Below are 17,375 nucleotides of genomic sequence, written 5' to 3'. Positions count from 1 at the left end.
GTGTCCCAGCTCAAATAATCAGACTGGAAGGGCCAAATTCTTCCTTTCTCTGCCTTTTTGTTTTACTCAGACCCTCAACATATTGTATGATGCCCACCTGCATTAGGGAGGGTGAATTGCTTTCCTGAGTCCACCTATTCAAGTGCTAATTTCATCCAGAAACATTTTCACAGGTAGACTGAAATAATGTTTAGCCAAATATCTGGGCATTCCTGTGATCCAATGAAGTTGACACATAAAATTAACCATTACATTGGGTTAGATTACAGAGTTGCATAGAGGAACCCTGAAGGGTTTTGGAAATGCTGTTCATAAACTATCTTCTGTGTTTTAGGTGAAACATGGATTGAAGAAAAGAGATAAGTCGTTGAGAGACCTGTTAAGAATCTTGTCATCTTTAGGCTATGCTATTGCAACAACCTGAATTCAGACAGTGCTAATCAAGTTGGAAAGGAAGGAATCTGTTTAGAATACATTTTGAAGACAGAATAGACAAAATACAGTAATAGAGTATTGTTAATGGAGAGAAAGAAATGAGATGACTGCTGTTTGCTGCCTACTGATGATAATGATGTCATTAATCTGGATGCAGTATGCAGGCAGAAAATCTGGTTTGAGGACAATAATAACTTGAATTAGAAACATGTTGCATTCAAAGTGCTTGCCAATATTATTCAGCAGGAAGTTGGAAAGTTAAAGGAGAACTTCAGAGAGAAGGGTTGGAGATGTAGATTTAAAACTCTTTAACAGAGAAGTGAAATGAGTCTTAATAATAGAACATTGCAAATGGTAGGAACTGAAGAGGTAAGTGAAAGAAGAGGAGTCATCAAGGAAATTTGAGAATTGCAGAGAGAGTTAGAAGAACCAGGAGAATGCTGTGTCCTGGATGTCACTGGAGAAGAATGTGTAGTCCAAGGGGCTGATCAGTGGCATCCTGTTCTGGGGTGGTCTAGAAGAAAATAACTGGGACTACACCATTGTTCTGGTGATGAGGATTTTCCTCCCTAGGAATACTGAAAGCCTTATTTCATTGTAGAGATGAGGGCAAATGTCATATTCCCAGCGGGATTAAAGAGTATGTCATGGGGAAATAGAGCTTATGAGTCTAGACCACATTTTCAAACTTTGGCAGAGATGGGAATGAGAGAAATAGAATGGTATCTGGTAGCTTGAAGCGTGAAGAATAAGAGCAGGGCCAGGCCCTTGATTTGGATGTGTTCTGTTGGGGAGGCTACTGTGGAGAGAATAATGAGTAAGACAAAGTTCTAGAGTAGATAGATAAAAATTGGATGAAGAACACACATTGAGGAGGTTGTCAACATGTAGGGACGTTTCTTCCTCTCATACAGGATGAGAGGAGAGGATAGATGAAGTCATAGAGAGCTTTTGTCAGAGAGAAAGAAGAGGGAGTCCATATAGGGGAGAGTTGGAAATTGAAGGCATTGACTGTAAATGAGAGAGTTAAGGGTTAGGTTGACACTTCCTCTTCCAGCTATAGCATAGAAAATAATGGGAAACCAATCTTCCTTCTGAGAACAACTAGAAAAGCTCACTACCACCCTCTCTCCCCCAGCAAAGGATAAAAAAAGAATTGAAGGTATTTGAGAGGTAATAAGAATGAATATCTAGGAGAGAATAAAAGCTTAGGGAGATAAGGCTAGTGTTTCGTGTTGTTTGTCTCCTACAGATGTTTACTGATTTTTGGAGGGATCAGCTGAAAGACTTAAAAGCTGAAAAACTGAGTGGTGAATTTGATAATCTCTTAGGGCCAGAGAGAAAAGGATTAGAATTTAGGCCCTGCCCAGGTTGGGAGTGTGTGGCCCTGGTGAAACAGTCTTATTTGGGATTGGTAGATACAACTACAAGTAAGGGTGACTGCATGTATATAGGCCTTTAAAGGAGTTGTAACTCTACTTTTAATACATTTAAACCCTGAAAAAAGATTAAGGTAATTTGTTTTACTTGTCTTAGGTGCTTGGCAGAAGCAAATGTAAATCCTGTTTGAAAGATGATAACATTATACTAGACCTCAAATTATTACTAGAAACATTTTGCAAGTGTAATGTCCAGCCCATAATAATAAAAAAGAAAATCAGGCACATGATCAAACAACACAAACAAAATCAAATAGAAGAAACAGAAGGTAATATTAGATCAATAGGGACCTCTGATATTGGAGTTTTTAGGAGCCAACTTTAGTATAGCTATTCTTACCTTGTGCAAAGAGGTAAAAGATTCACCATTTTCTACAGAGAACTGAATACTTTCGAAAGAATGATATGGAAAATCTAGACTTGAAAACATAATAACTGAAATTAGGAACTTGATGGGTTCAACAGAAGATTAGATATAGCTGAAGAGAGAATTAATGAAGTGGAGAATTACTGAAGCAATTGAGGGAGACATTAAGACTTTGAGAAGGTCAAAAGTGTGTAATTGGAGTCCCAGACAAGGGGTTGAGAGAGAATGGGGCAGAAGTGATATTGAAGGAAATTTGCTGAAAGCTTTCCATAACTGTTGAAACTTATCAAGCAATAGATTCTCAAAACCTTACTAAGACCACACAGAATAAAAAGAAATCCATACCTTGGTATATTGTAGAAACCTGTAGATAACCAAAGACAAAGACAAAAATTTCAAAAGCTGTCTAGAGATGGGGAGAGGGAATATACTTTCAAAGAACCAACAAGTAGACTAATGGCTAACTTCTCAGGAGACACAATGGAAGCCAGAAGACGATGGAATGATATCTTCACATTAGAGAAAATAACTGTCAATCTAGAATTTTAAAACCTGCGATAATATCCTATAAAAATAAAGATGAAATACAGATATTTCAGACCTGACAGTTTTTCAATTGCACTAGCCACTCTTTAAAATGTTTGAAAGACAAATGTGGCTAGTGGCTACCATAGCATAGATATTGAAAATTCCCATCATTTCAGAAAGGACAACATTGCTATAGGTATTAAGAAAACCATAAGGATATTTTGAAGAACATCCACCCCCTCCCCCCCCAAAAAGGGAACCTTTAGGTGAAATTGACAAATGCCTAAAAAATGCAAATTAACAAAACTGATCTAAAAAGAAATTTAAAAATTGAAACTATTTAAATGTTAATTCTTTTTTGTGTGTGTGTGATGTCTGCCTTTAGTATCAGGGGGAATACTATCCCCATAGAATTAATTGGGGAGTATTTCTCCTATTTTTTTAGAAGAGTTTGAAAAGGATTGGTGTTATTTTTTCTTTCTGTTTGGTAGAATTCACTGGTGAAGCTACCTGGGCTTTTTTTATTGGAAGATTTAAAATTGCCAGTTTAATTTCTTTATTTTTTATATGTCTATTTAAATTTTCTATTTCTTCTTAAGTCAGCTTCAGTAATTTGTGTTCTTCTAGGAATTTATCCATTTCATCTAAGTTGTCTAGTTGGCATAAAGTTGTTCACTGATTCCCTTATAATCATTTTCATTTCTATAAAGTTAGTAGACCTGTCCCCTTTTTCATTCCTGTTTTTGTTATCATCCTGTGGAGGTGGATTGGACCCCTTCCCAATTAGTAGGATGTCTATACTGATTGCACTCTGTACATCAAGAGAATCTGAGAAAAAATTTATTACTCACCCAGGAGACTCCTGGAGAGAGAAGGGTGGGTATAAGCATCTCTGCCCTGGCTTCAGCCAGAGGGAAGGAGTGAGTTTGGCCTTTATAATGGTTAGGGGACTGAAAATACAAAGGTCCCATGTGCAGGCTGGGGATTTGTGAAATGTGAATTTCACTCTTGTGCCAAAAAAGGTGGGGATGCAATGGACTTACTTTTTTTTTTTTTTTTTTTTTGCTGTACGCGGGCCTCTCACTGCTGTGGCCTCTCCCGTTGGCGGAGCACAGGCTCAGGACGCGCAGGCTCAGTGACCATGGCTCACGGGCCCAGCCACTCCGCGGCATGTGGGATCTTCCCGGACCGGGGCACGAACCCGTGTCCCCTGCATCGGCAGGTGGACTCCCAACCACTGTGCCACCAGGGAAGCCCGCAATGGACTTTCTTATCAACCTGTCCAGGTTGGGTCAAAGGGGAAGGGGGAGGTGAGGCTTAAGGTAAATTAGTGGTCAGACATCAAAAAATGGAGCCAGACTCTTTATTACAAATCGTAAATTTTGGTTAAAATTTTTTTTGCAATTTTTGATTTTTCTTCAGATTGGATAATCTTTTTTTTTTTTACAACTTTATTGTAGTGTAATTGCTTCACAATGGTGTATTAGTTTCTGCTTTACAACCAAGTGAATCAGTTATACACATACATCTGTTCCCACATCCCTTCCCTTTTGCATCTCCCTCCCTCCCACCCTCCCTATCCCACCCCTCCAGGGGGTCACAAAGCACCAAGCTGATCTCCCTGTGCTATGCGGCTGCTTCCCACTAGCTATCTACCTTACGTTTGGTGGTGTATATATGTCCATGCCTCTCTCTCGCTTTGTCACACCTTACCCTTCCCCCTCCCCATATTTGATCTGTTTTTCCATGTTTGTTCTTTCTTCTGTTAGCTCAGATCTGCTCTTGAGTTCCTCCAGTGGAATTTTCATTTCAGTTGTTCTATCTTTCAACTTGGAATTTCCACTTGGTTCTTTTAAAATAATTTCAGTCTCTTACTGATATTTTTTATTTGATGAATCATTGTTATCATAGTTTCCTTTAAAGATGGTTTCTTTTAGTTCTTTGAACATATTTATAATAGCTGCTTTGAAGTCTTTGTTGCCTGAATCTAAAATCTAGGCTCACTTAGAGATAATTTTTATTGAAACTATCCCCTGCCCCATTGTATGGGTCAAACTTTTCTGGTTTTTTTTTTTTTTTTTACATATCTTACAATTTTTGTTAAAATCTGGATGTTGTTGATAATATATTCAGCATTCTGATTCCTTTTCCTCCAGAGTTGGAGGTGGTTGCTCTGTTCGTTTAGTGGCTTGCATGGGCTAATTCTGTGGAGTCTGTTTCTCTCATAGTGTGTAGCTAGCTGCTCATGTCTCTGCTCAATTCTTTTTTTCTTGTTTTTATTTTTAAGCATGACTTTCTGATAGTTGCCCTTGAGTCAGCATATCTTAGTGGTCAGCTTATGATTAGTCAGAAATTGTGTTTAAACTCCTTGAAATGATGAGGCCCCCACCCTTTGTCAGTGGTCCTGGTGAGACTTGGGAAATGCATTCAAAACTGAGGCAGTTTACAAGTCTGACCTGGCTTTTGCTTTCTGTATTTGCAAGACTCACATTCATCCAGGGATGAATAGCTTTCTAGGACCCACTCATTTCTCTCCTGTATGTTTACAGTCTTGAGCATACACACAGCAGGAAAATGTAGATTCTTACAAGACACACTTTGGTTGTCTCATTCCCTGATTCTCCCTGTTATATTTCTGGTTGGTCTGTTGATCTGTTGCTTGCCCTAACTGGTATTACAAACCAGACGAGCTGTGATATTGGCCTTCCCTGATTTTTTGCCCCTTAAATCACTATTGTTGTTAAAAATGCCTGTGGGCGTGGAATTCTTCCCACTCTGCTCCACATAAATTTAGCTCTCTCTGGCAGTGGGGTTGCCAGTCATTACAGCTTGCCCTGCCCTAGTAGGACTTCCACGTCAAGAAACTGGGGGTAGGTGTAGGATGGTGGGAGCCCTAGGCTAAACCGCCATACATTTACACTGTTGTTACTGAGATTCAGTAGATTTTTCTTGAGTAAACACTTCTCAATTTGTTGTATGTCTTTGGTTAATATCCAGATCCTTAAATGGTTGGTTTTGATAATTTTGTCCATTTTTATTGTTGGGGATAATATTTGTCAAACTCCTCATTCAACCATTCTGGAGGTCCTTTGCCCTGCCTTCTCTCTCAGTTTCTCTGTCTCATTTTTAAACATTTAAATTTTATTCATACTAAATTTTATTTCAGTATATATGTTATAAAGTAGGGATCTATTGGCTATTTTTTTAAAAAATGGCATTAAGTAGTGTTTTAACATTACTTAACTGTTTCATGTGTTTCCCAATTATTTGTCATGTAAATTTTTTATTTTTTAAATTTCAGTGAGATTTATTTTAATCCCATCCTCTTTTTTTCCCTTATTCCATTAATTATATTCTCTTTCACACGTTTTTGCCATCTCTCGCTTTCCGTTGGCTCCATCTTAGCTTCTGAATAGGCTTAACCTTTTCTTTCTTTAAACCTCTCATGACTTTATCTCCTTGAGTTTCCTTCACTACCCAGGTTCATAAATTTCTTCTGTTCTTGCTACTCATAAGGCTGAATGAGACTAGGGTAAGGCAAGTGAGATGCCTAGGGCACAAACATTTAAGGAGGCACTTATCTTGGAGTCCTACAAGCATGGGGTTGGCACTTGTGTCACTTAGCTTTCATAAATTTTGTGTCCTAGGTGCCTTGCTTGCCTGACCCTAGTCCTGGCCCTGCTACTCATATTTCTCTCTAGTATATATTTGTTGTAACCTGGTTTCTGTCCCAGATAGTCTTCATTTATTCAAATTTTTGAGCACCTGCTCTGTACTACACATTGGGTCTCAAGACACCACTTCTTTTACCCAGATGCTTTCTTTGTTTACACTTTCTCAAGTCTAGTGCTTTTCCTACATTCCTCCTCATTCCTACTCTTTTGTACCATGTGACACTATTAACCAGTACTGCCTGTTCTTCCTAATCTTAGCCCAACTCTTCAGGATGTACAGCTATTTCCATGGCAAGACACCCTCTCTAGGAGCCAGTGGGCAGTTGGGCAGTGTATCATTGGCCCTCATTCTGAAAGCTGGTGAGGATTAGCTGGTGACTTGTGCTTTTAGTGTGTCAGGGTAGGAGTGTCCAGGATTTCTCCAGGGTTAATGGGCCTTCACAACTACATCACTGGGAAGGGAAGGTTGCTTGCTTGTTTGTCTTCTGCTTAGCATCTTGTATTCTTGGAATCTTTCCATCTGCTTCCAGTGCTTTGATACCCAAAGGCAGACTTTGACTCTCTGCTTGGCTGGTCTGGCTTATTCTTGCCGACTTTGTTTCCTGGTTTTCCATTCTTTGCTGATTTGTTTTTAGCATGGTTTCCCTGAATGACCCTGCTTTGCTTGGTGTTCTCACTGCTTGCTCATGAAAACAAACTCATCCAGTCATTTAAGGAGTGATTATTGAGCACCTATTCTATCCTAGGTACTGTGGGAGCCAGTGGGATTATGGTGATGATCTCAACCGAACGTTCCTTATCTTCCTGAGCTAGACAGAAAAGTTAGGTGTAAATCACACCAACCGAGATATTTGCTGTGAAAAAAGGTTACAAATGCAGCTGACGTAGGACATTTGAGATGAGATCTCTGTACCTCCATCTCACTTGACTGGCAGTAACTCCTCTTAATTTTGAACTCTTGCCTGCATCAAGACATGATATGAAGTACCCCATTTTCAATTCTGGCTCTTGTTTTTGGATTGTCTTTCTCCTGCTTGCAGCTTGCTCCAACCCCTTGCCCCACCCAAGGCTGCCATTATTTGTTTTCTTAGTAGTTCATGCAAACCCTGATCATGAACCTGTCTTCCTTTGGAAGTCATTGTCTCCCTTGTTTTCTTAGCATCAGACTCGATTGGTTTTTTCCCCTATACCTTTATTAACTTCTTTATTATGTTTTCTACTTCTTCTTCCTCTTTGCAAAAAAAGTTGCCCATACCCAGATTTTGTCCTAGGCCCTCTTCTGCATCACCTTACCCCTTTTTGGCAATCTCTTCCATTCTAGAAAACGTTGGGTTACCATCTTTATGCAAATGGCTGGCTAATTCATCTCTCTAAGTTCTGCTCCAGTTTTCAGGTTCTTGATGTAGAAGTATGTATTTCCAGGTGCAGAGGCGTATATACGTATAGAGGTATGTATTGCCATGTAGAGGTATGTAATACCCCAAGTAGACTTCATCATCTTCTCTAACTTGGTGATGTTATCGTCTCCCAGTCTCCTTACTTGAAATCTCACACAATTGCCACCTCCTTGCTCTCCTTCAGAAACGCCTGGTTGCCAAGTGGTGCCAGTTTTCCTATGTAATACCATGTTAATAGTCTGTTCATTTCAGTGGCAGCAGCTGCACCTCTAGTTCAGGCCTCCCTTTCCTTTCACCCAGTCTGTTCTGGTTCTTTCCTGAGGTGCAGCTGCTGCCAGTCTTTCTCAACTCTAGATGACTCTGAATGTGCTATGCCAGGTTAAGTTTTCCTGAAACACAACTTTGGTCTGTTGTTCTTCTCTTCCGCTCATTCATGCTTCAGACATTCCCAGCTGCCTGTGAGCAGCGGGGCTGGTTTTCTAGGCCTCCCAACTCGTTGTATTTTCCTTGCCACCGCCTCCCTTCATATAGGCTGGACTCCATCCAAATGGAATTAACGTGGCAAGAACCTGCCTGTGTTTTTCTGTTTGTGTGTCTATGTATTTTTTTCCTTTTGCCAACAGTATGCTTTTCTCACATTCTCGGTTCTTAACATCTTTCCTGAAGCGCTCTTGGATTTCCTGATCTGGAGATACTCTCTTCCATCATATGTACATTACCCATACTTAAAAAAAAAGTGCTTATCACTCCCCAGCTTGCATTAGTTGTTATTTTAATATGAGTTCTATAAGTCTAATGAACTTCTGTATCCCTCACTATGCCTGGTGTATAGTATCTTGCAGAAATAGTTGTTGAATTAAGGAGTGGATGAATGCATTTCTGAATGAAACCAGCAGATGGTCTGGACTCCTCTGTGTGCCTTTTCCACTACCTTGTTGTTTATCTAAGACCATCTGTTTCTCTTTCTTCTTGAAACTTCTTGACGTTATCTCTGAATCTCTTCACGTATCAATAAGTGGCTTGTTACTCTGTCTCTGTTGCTTCTCCTCTCCTGAGTTAGTATTAATTTCAATTTAAAGAAAAATTACATCATTTTGGTGAAGGATGTGTGTGGGAAGTTTAGAGGAAAGGGTTTTAGTGTTCAGAATGACATCTTGATCCATTTTATGGGAAAGCAGGCTGCCCATCCAGATTTTGAGAATTTGCAAGTATAGGCTTGAATCCTGGGCCTGTGGCCAGCAGAGAGTAGAAAGTAGATGTAGTGATGACATGTTCAGTGTCCAGGTCGAAGGCCAGGGGGCCAGCTGCAGGGCCCCACATTCCAGTCCGCTGAGCCAGGCAGCTGCCTTGTATTCCTTAGGAGCAGCTGCCGGAGCTTCTGGTCAGATGACTGGTTTGAAGTGATGGCAGGTAAGAGTAGGGAAGTAGATGTCTAACTACAGTATTCCCATCTTTTGAAAGCTAGTGAATCATCTGCAGTTCCGTGCATAGTTTTGGACATCTGGTTGTGGCAGTGAATTAGGTTATGTTTATATTGATGAATTCTAAGGAATGGATTTATTTGATTTTGTAGAAGAACGTCATTTGTCTAAGGTTAAACTTAGTAAATGCCGCATCTCTTGAGCCCTAGTTTAGTACCTATTTCATTATAGCCTTTAGATTCTAGATCTTTATACCATTTTTCAAAACCATATTCCCTCCTGCTCTTGTACATTCCACTAGCTGAATAGAACCTTGGAACTCCTTAATTTCTACCTCATTGCCCTATTTGTGGAGATTTTTAGTTGAAGGGGCCCAAACAAGCAGGCTGGTGATACCCATGAGGTTGAAGACCTTGAAAAGCAACTCAGGACAGATGGTGTGCTTGACTAACTGCCTAGGAGAAAGTGACGCCAGGACCCAGGAGGGACACCACATTGCCTTTGCCATCCAAGTCCTAAATTTCCGAGAGCACAGAGGAGGCTTCAGGTTAACAGTTCTTCAGTCACCCATCTCTCTTTGGTTTCAGCTAGTGACAACTGAGCTGATCAAGGCCAGAAGAACTCTGAGCTGAGCAGTGGAGGCCCTCCTGGATCTAGAGAGAAGAGGTGACCTTGGAACCAGTAATGAGCCATCCTGACTACCGGCTGAACCTCCGGCCCCTGGGGACCCCCAGAGGTAGCAAAAGGAAAATGGAATCTGCTCTAGCAACTGGAGACCTGAACTAAAGTGGAATGGAGGTGCAGGGCGGGTCTTAGGACTGAGGGAGACTGTAATTCTTTTGGTGACCTGTTAAATATTCTCCTGTGTTATTTACTTTAGAATTGCGTGGTTTCTTGCTGTCTTAATTTATTGTTATATTGATTACAGCTGTTTAATCTCCTCTAGAAAAGTGATGATCTTTTAGTAATTCCCATTTTTAAAAGTTTGTGGCTATAACCAGCAAAGCATACTGAACCCATTATTTGGGTTATGTTCCGTGTATATTGTGGTGCTGATTTAAAATTCAGGTCTCAAATCTGGGTGCATTTTATTCATGTTTCCTTACCAATTTTTCCTCTTTATGACTATTTGAAATCATTATCAGGAAATTTTATTATGTTTTGGTCTTTCTAAATAAGAAAAAAAAAGGTGAAACATCTCCAGTTTTGGAGATAGAGAGACGTGTGAGTAGAGTTGATTGATGCCTCATGTTTCTAGGCGCGTCCTCTTTGGCTGGCCCACGTGGTGGTGGTGCTTCACCAGGTGACAAAATGTCAAAGAGCAAGACCATACGAGGGAAGAAAAAAAGCATATTTGAAACCTACCTGTCCAAGGAGGATGTTTCAGAAGGCTTGAAGAGAGGAACACTTATTCAGGTGCTTAAAATATGTTAGAAGGCTATTCCTTGAATATGTGGAATCAGAAGTAATTGATTACTCATTGAAACTGTTTATTTTTCTCTGCTGTGTGCTTTGAGAGAAATGATGACGTAACAGGCCCAGGGCTTCCCACTTCTCAGACCTGCAATATAACTAGACCTGTTAACTCGGGAGCCGTTACTTCCAGTTAGGGTTGTCTAGGAGTGCTTTATTGGAAGGGATATATTAGAGCCAGGCCATGGATTGGTGCAGTTTGAATAAGTGGAGAGAAAGAGCTTTACAAGGGGACCAGTGTGAACTGCTAAGAGAGAAGTGGGATATAGTGTGTGGCTATAGGAAACATTGATAGGTCAGTTTGCCTGGAGCACATGGATGCTGACTGACAGAGAATAAGCTTGAAAAGGAAACAGTAAATAGCAGCAGACAATATTTGTTGAGTGCTTTATATTTATAGTTTACAAAATATTTTTACAAGCTAATTCAGCAGTTTGGCTCAGCAAACGTTCAACTGTCCACCGTGAGCCAGGAACAGTTTATATAGTTAGGAGCACACAGCGTGGTTGCTCCCGAGATGAAGGCGGATGAGGCTGATTTTCTGTCCTTGGAGGCTGCAGCCTAGTAGTGCAGCAGGCAGTCATGTGAACAGATGATCTGAGGATACAGGGTAAGTGCTCGGGTAAAAGCGTGACCACTCACTGGAGAACGTCGGGGGAAACCAGGAAACTGTAGGAGGTGACACCTGCAGTGAATACTGAAAGATGACTCATTTGGGTCTATTAAATGAGTGTTATGTGTTGGGAAGGGAGGTATGGAAAGGTAGGGACACGAACGAAGACACGAACCGTGAAACAATACGGAGTGAGACAGCTTAGGTCTCTTCAGGTGTGAAATCTGAGGCAGGTAGTAGGCAATGAGATCGAGAGGGAGGCGAGGCCACATATTCCTTAAAGTAGTCTATTTTATAATTCTTAGTTTAGTATAGAAACATTGCCATGTGTTACCTGGCTTGCTTGTAGATGTCGACTGTGTTCCATTTTCTCTCAGTCCGAGTGTCCAGCTTCTGTATTTGTGTTTGGGGCTGGAGATCCAGCTAATTAACAGATACTGTCATCTTCTCTTCCTTTTTATCCTTTTTATCACCTTTTGTATTTACCTGTGGTCAAGTGCACATGTGCTTAATATAGACTCCTGAATGAAAATTTGTTTTTAACAAATTAATTAGTTGCTCGCTCTGATTTCAGAGGTACAGTTGGTTTTTTTTTTTAAAGCTTCCCTTGATTTCTTTGATAAGGTCTCTCTTAGGAAAGTTAAAGCTTCAGTTGGACATTTGTTCATTCATTAATCCATTCATTTGCTGTTTATCGTTCAGCGCACATACTGAACTCCATTTTATCTGCAAGTTTCTTGGCCCTCATCTTGTTCTGTGTATGAGGACCTGTTGTGCTTTTCCCATTCTCATCTCCTGCCATTCTCTTCCAGGTACACTCTGCTCAATTCACCCTGATCTTCGAAACTTTGCCAGTAAAAACTCTGCTCTTTGATTCCTCTATGACTCTGTACACACTGTTCCTGGTGTTAGGAATTCTTTCTCCCACTATCTTCATGTAATTGTGCTTGACCTTACCTAAATGTTACCCCCTTTATGAAGTCTCACTTTAATTCTCCAAGTGGAATTGGCCATTACCACTTTCCTGAAGCCGACTTTTTTGTTTACCCTTTATTCTAAACTTATTATCATTTCTTGGAATTTATATTTCCTCAGATAGACTGTTCACTTCCTTGTGGGCATGGTCATGTTTTATTCCCACAAATTAGCACAATGACTGGCATTTGATTGATGCTTAATTTATATCGAATAAATCTTTATTTACCAACTGAATAAAGGATCAAGGTACTGTCTTTGAAGAAAAGTGAGAGGATCCTCTGTTGTTATGACTTGGAAGAAAAATTGTTTATAAAATTTACAGAGATAGGCTCAGGAAACTATTCTGCAATGGCATGGTTTTTGCTCCCTCGTATTAATTTTTGCTTTTGAAGCAACTCTTTGCGAATGTTAAAACAAAAAGCTGATCAATATAACAACTCTCATTCCCAGGAGTTTGTAAGTGATTCCTCCTGGCTTGTGACATCATGAGACTCTGCAGCCAGAGCCTCCCCCAACAGATGAGAACAGTTGTTCTTTGCAGATGGGAAAAGGAATGGGTTCCAGATATGAGGTCACCGTGTGAAATATACAACACTGTAAATAAGATTTTCATAGGCAGAGAAACAGAGTCCATCTGTGCAGGCCTTAATGGGTAAGGTAAAAAGCTAGTCAAGAGAAGAAATTTGAATGCTGTTGGAGAAAATTAAACTTATTAAATATATATATTAGATGTAAGCATTTGTTAGCTTTTGTATACAAACTTAAGTATATTGTGACATCCTTTTTCTTTCCCCAAAGAAACTTTTATTGAAAGATAAGAGATGTTTTTATTTTTTTATTTTTATTTAATTATTTTTTAAATAGATCTTTATTGGATTATAATTGCTTCACAGTACTGTGTTAGTTTCTGTTGCGCAGCAAAGCATATCAGCCATATGCATACATGTGTCCCCATATCCCCTCCCTCTTGAGCCTCCTTCCCATCCTCCCTATCCCACCCCTCTAGGTCATCACAGAGCACCGAGCTGATCTCCCTGTGCTATGCTGCTGCTTCCCACCAGCCAACTGTTTTACATTTGGTAGTGTGTATATGTCAGTGCTACTCTCACTTCACCCCAGCTTCCCCATCCCACCCCATGTCCTCAAGTCCATTCTCTATGTCTACCTCTTTATTCCTGCCCTGCAACTAGTTTCATCAGTACCATTTTTTTTTAGATTCCATTATATATGCGTTAGCATATGGTATTTGTTTTTCTCTTTCTGACTTACTTCACTATGTATGACAGACTCTAGGTCCATCCACCTCACTACAAATAACTCAATTTTGTTTCTTTTTATGGCTGAGTAATATTCCACTGTATATGTGTGCCACATCTTCTTTATCCATTCATCTGTCGATGGACATTTAGGTTGGTTCCGTGTCCTGGCTATTGTAAATAGTGCTGCAGTGAACATTGTGGAACATGACTCTTTTTGAATTATGGTTTTTTCAGGGTATATGCCCAGTAGTGGGATTGCTGGGTCATATGATAGTTCTATTTTTAGTTTTTTAAGGGACCTCCATATTGTTCTCCATAGTGGCTGTATCAATTTACCTTCCCACCAACAGAGCAAGAGGGTTCCCTTTTCTCCACACCCTCTCCAGCATTTATTGTTTCTAGATTTTTTGATAATGGCCATTCTGACTGGTGTGACGTGATACCTCATTGTAGTTTTGATTTGCATTTCTCTAATAATTAGTGATGTTGAGCATCTTTTCATGTGCCTCTTGGCCATCTGTATGTCTTCCTTGGTGAAATGTCTATTTAGGTCTTCTGCCCATTTATTGATTGGATTGTTTGTTTTTTTGGTATTGAGCTGCATGAGCTGTTTGTATATTTTGGAGATTAATCCTTGTCTCTTGTTTCATTTGCAAATATTTTCTCCCATTCTAAGGGTTGTCTTTTTGTCTTGTTTATGGTTTCCTTTGCAATACAAAAGCTTTTAATTTTAATTAAGTCCCATTTGTTTATTTTTGTTTTTATTTCCGTTACTCTAGGAGGTGGGTCAAAAAAGATCTTGCTGTGGTTTATGTCAAAGAGTGTTTTTCCTATGTTTTCCCCCAAGAGTTTTATAGTGTCTGGTCTTACATTTAAGTCTTTAATCCATTTGGAGTTTATTTTTGTGTATGGTGTTAGGTAGTGTTCTAATTTCATTCTTTTACATGTAGCTGTCCAGTTTTTCCAGCACCACTTATTGAGGAGGCTGTCTTTCCCCCATTGTATGTTCTTGCCTCCTTTGTCATAAATTACATGCCCATATGTGCGTGGGTTTATTTCTGGGCATTCTATCCTGTACCACTGATCTATATTTCTGTTTCTGTGCCAGTACCATATTGCTTGATTACTGTAGCTTTGTGGTATAGTTTGAAGTGGGGGAGCCTGATTCCTCCAGCTCCGTTTTTCTTTCTCAAGTTTGCTTTGGCTATTTAGGGTCTTTTGTGTTTCCATACGAATTGTAAAATTTTTTGTTCTAGTTCTGTGAAGAATGCCATTGGTAGTTTGATAGGGATTGCATTGAATCTGTAGATTGCTTTGGGCAGTATAGTCATTTTCACAATATTGATTCTTCCAATCCAAGAGCATAGTATATTTCTCCATCTGCTTATGTCATCTTTGATTTCTTTCATCATTGTTTTATAGTTTTCTGAGTACGAGTCTTTTGTCTCTTTAGGCAGGTTTGTTCCTACGTATTTTATTCTTTTTGTTGCAGTGGTAAATGGGAGTGTTTCCTTAATTTCTCTTTCTGATTTTTTGTTGTTGGTGTATAGGAATGCCAGAGATTTCATTTTGTATCCTGCAACCCTACCAAATTCACTGATTAGTTCTAGTAGTTTTCTGGTGACATCTTTAGGGTTTTCTATGTATAGTATCATGTCATCTACAAACAGTGACAGTTTTAGTTCTTCTTTTCCAATTTGTATTCTTTTTATTTCTTTTTCTTCCCTGATTGCTGTGGCTAGGAGTTCCAGAACTGTGTTGAATAAGAGTGGTGAGAGTGGACATCCTTGTCTTGTTCCTGATCTTAGTGGAAATGCTTTCAGTTTTTCACCATTGAGTATGATGTTTGCTGTGGGTTTGTCATATATGGCCTTTATTATGTTGAGGTAGTTTCCCTCTGTGCCCATTTTCTGGAGAGTTTTTATCATAAATGGGTGTTGAATTTTGTCAAAAGCTTTTCCTGCATCTATTGAGATGATCATATGGTTTTTATTTCTTAATTTGTTAATGTGGTGTATCACATTGATTGATGTGCATATATTGAAGAATCCTTGCATCCCTGGGATAAATCCCACTTGATCATGGTGTATGATCCTTTTAATGTGTTGTTGGATTCTGTTTGCTAGTATTTTGTTCAGGATTTTTGCATCTATGTTCATCGGTAATATTGGTCTATAATTTTCTTTTTTTGTGTTATCTTCTTCCAGCTTCGGTATCAGGGTGATGGTGGCTTTGTAGAATGAATTTGAGGTGTTTCTCCCTCTGCAATTTTTCGGAAGAGTTTGAGAAGGATGGGTGTTAGCTCTTCTCTAAATGTATGATAGAATTCACCTGTGAAGCCATCTGGTCCTGGACTTTTGTTTGTTGGAAGATTTTTAATTACAGTTTCAATTTCATTGCTTGTGATAGGTCTGTTTATATTTTCTAATTCTTCCTGGTTCAGTCTTGGAAAATTGTACCTTTCCAAGAATTTGTCCACTTCTTCATGGTTGTCCGTTTTATTGGCATATAGTTGTTTGTAGTAGTCTCTTATAATCCTCAGTATTTCTGCAGTCTCAATTGTGATTTTTCCTTTTTCGTTTCTAATTTTATTGAATTGAGTCCTCTCCCTATTTTTCTTGATGAGTCTAGCTAATGGTTTATCAATTTTGTTTATCTTCTCAAAGAACCAGCTTTTAGTTTTATTGATCTTTGCTATTGTTTTCTTCATTTCTGCTCTGATTGTTATGATTTCTTTCCTTCTACTGATTTTGGGTTTTCTTTGTTATTCTTTCTCTAGTTGTTTTAAGTGTAGGGTTAGATTGTTTATTTGAGATTTTTCTTGTTTCTTGAGGTGAGATTGAATTGCTATAAACTTCTCTCTTAGAACTGCTTTTGCTGCGTCCCATAGGTTTTGGATTGTCATGTTTTCGTTGTCATTTTTCTCTATGTATTTTTAAATTTCTTCTTTGATTTCTTCAGTGATCTCTTGGTTATTTAGTAGCGCACTGTTTAGCCTCCAGGTATTTGTGTTTTTTACAGTTTTTTTCCTGTAATTGATTTCCAGTCTCATAGCGTTGTGGTCAGAAAAGATGCTTGATACGATTTCAATCTTCTTAAATTTTCCAAGGCTTGATTTGTGACCCAAGATGTGATCTATCCTGGAGAATGTTCCATGTGCACTTGAGAAGAAAGTGTATTCTGCCACTTTTGGGTGGAATGTTCGATAAATATCAATTAAATCTATCTGGTCTGTTGTGTCACTTAAAACTTGTGTTTCCTTATTTATTTTTTGTTTGGATGACCTGTCCATTAGTGTAAGTGGGGTGTTAAAGTCCCCTCCTTTTATTGTGTTACTGTCGGTTTCTCCGTTTATGGTTGTTAGCATTTGCCTTATGTATTGAGGTGCTCATATGTTGGGTGCATAAACATTTGTAATTGTTATATCTTCTTTTTGGGTTGATCCTTTGATCATTATGTCGTGTCCCTCCTTATCTCTTGTAACAGTCTTTATTTTAAAAATCTGATACAAGTGTTGATACTCCGGCTTTCTTTTGATTTTCATTTGCATGGAGTATCTTTTTTCCATCCCTTCACTTTCAGTCTGTATGTGTCCCTAGGTCTGAAGTGGGTCTCTTGTAGACAGCATATAGATGGGTCTTGTTTTTATATCCCTTCAGCCAGTCTGTGTCTTTTGGTTGGGGCATTTAATCCATTTTCATTCAAGGTTGTTATCAGTATGTATGTTCCTATTATCATTTTCTTAATTGTTTTGGGTTTGTTTTTGTGGGTCTTTTTCTTCTCTTGTGTTT

At 39.1% G+C, this 17,375-nt stretch overlaps 1 protein-coding gene across 4 annotated transcripts in view; it reads left to right on the top strand.

The window, feature by feature from the left end:
• Positions 1–17,375, top strand: part of DIS3L2 (DIS3 like 3'-5' exoribonuclease 2) — a 375,371-nt gene that overhangs the window by 44,835 nt on the left and 313,161 nt on the right. For 3 of the 4 annotated variants that reach the window (XM_082631000.1, XM_082631002.1, XM_082631003.1), the window contains exons 2-3: positions 9,849–9,997; positions 10,520–10,677. In XM_082631000.1, the coding sequence (XP_082487126.1) occupies positions 9,946–9,997; positions 10,520–10,677 (210 nt within the window). In that variant the 5' untranslated portion in view covers positions 9,849–9,945. Of the gene's footprint in view, positions 1–9,848; positions 10,060–10,519; positions 10,678–17,375 lie in introns of those variants that run through there. The other variant, XM_082631001.1, reaches the window with a different exon arrangement.

The sequence above is a fragment of the Mesoplodon mirus genome (assembly GCF_964341445.2).
Source record: "Mesoplodon mirus genome assembly, chromosome: 8".
Taxonomy (NCBI): Eukaryota; Metazoa; Chordata; class Mammalia; order Artiodactyla; family Ziphiidae; genus Mesoplodon; species Mesoplodon mirus.
Note: the sequence above shows the minus strand (reverse complement) of the source record. Positions and strands in the feature narration are given on the sequence as shown.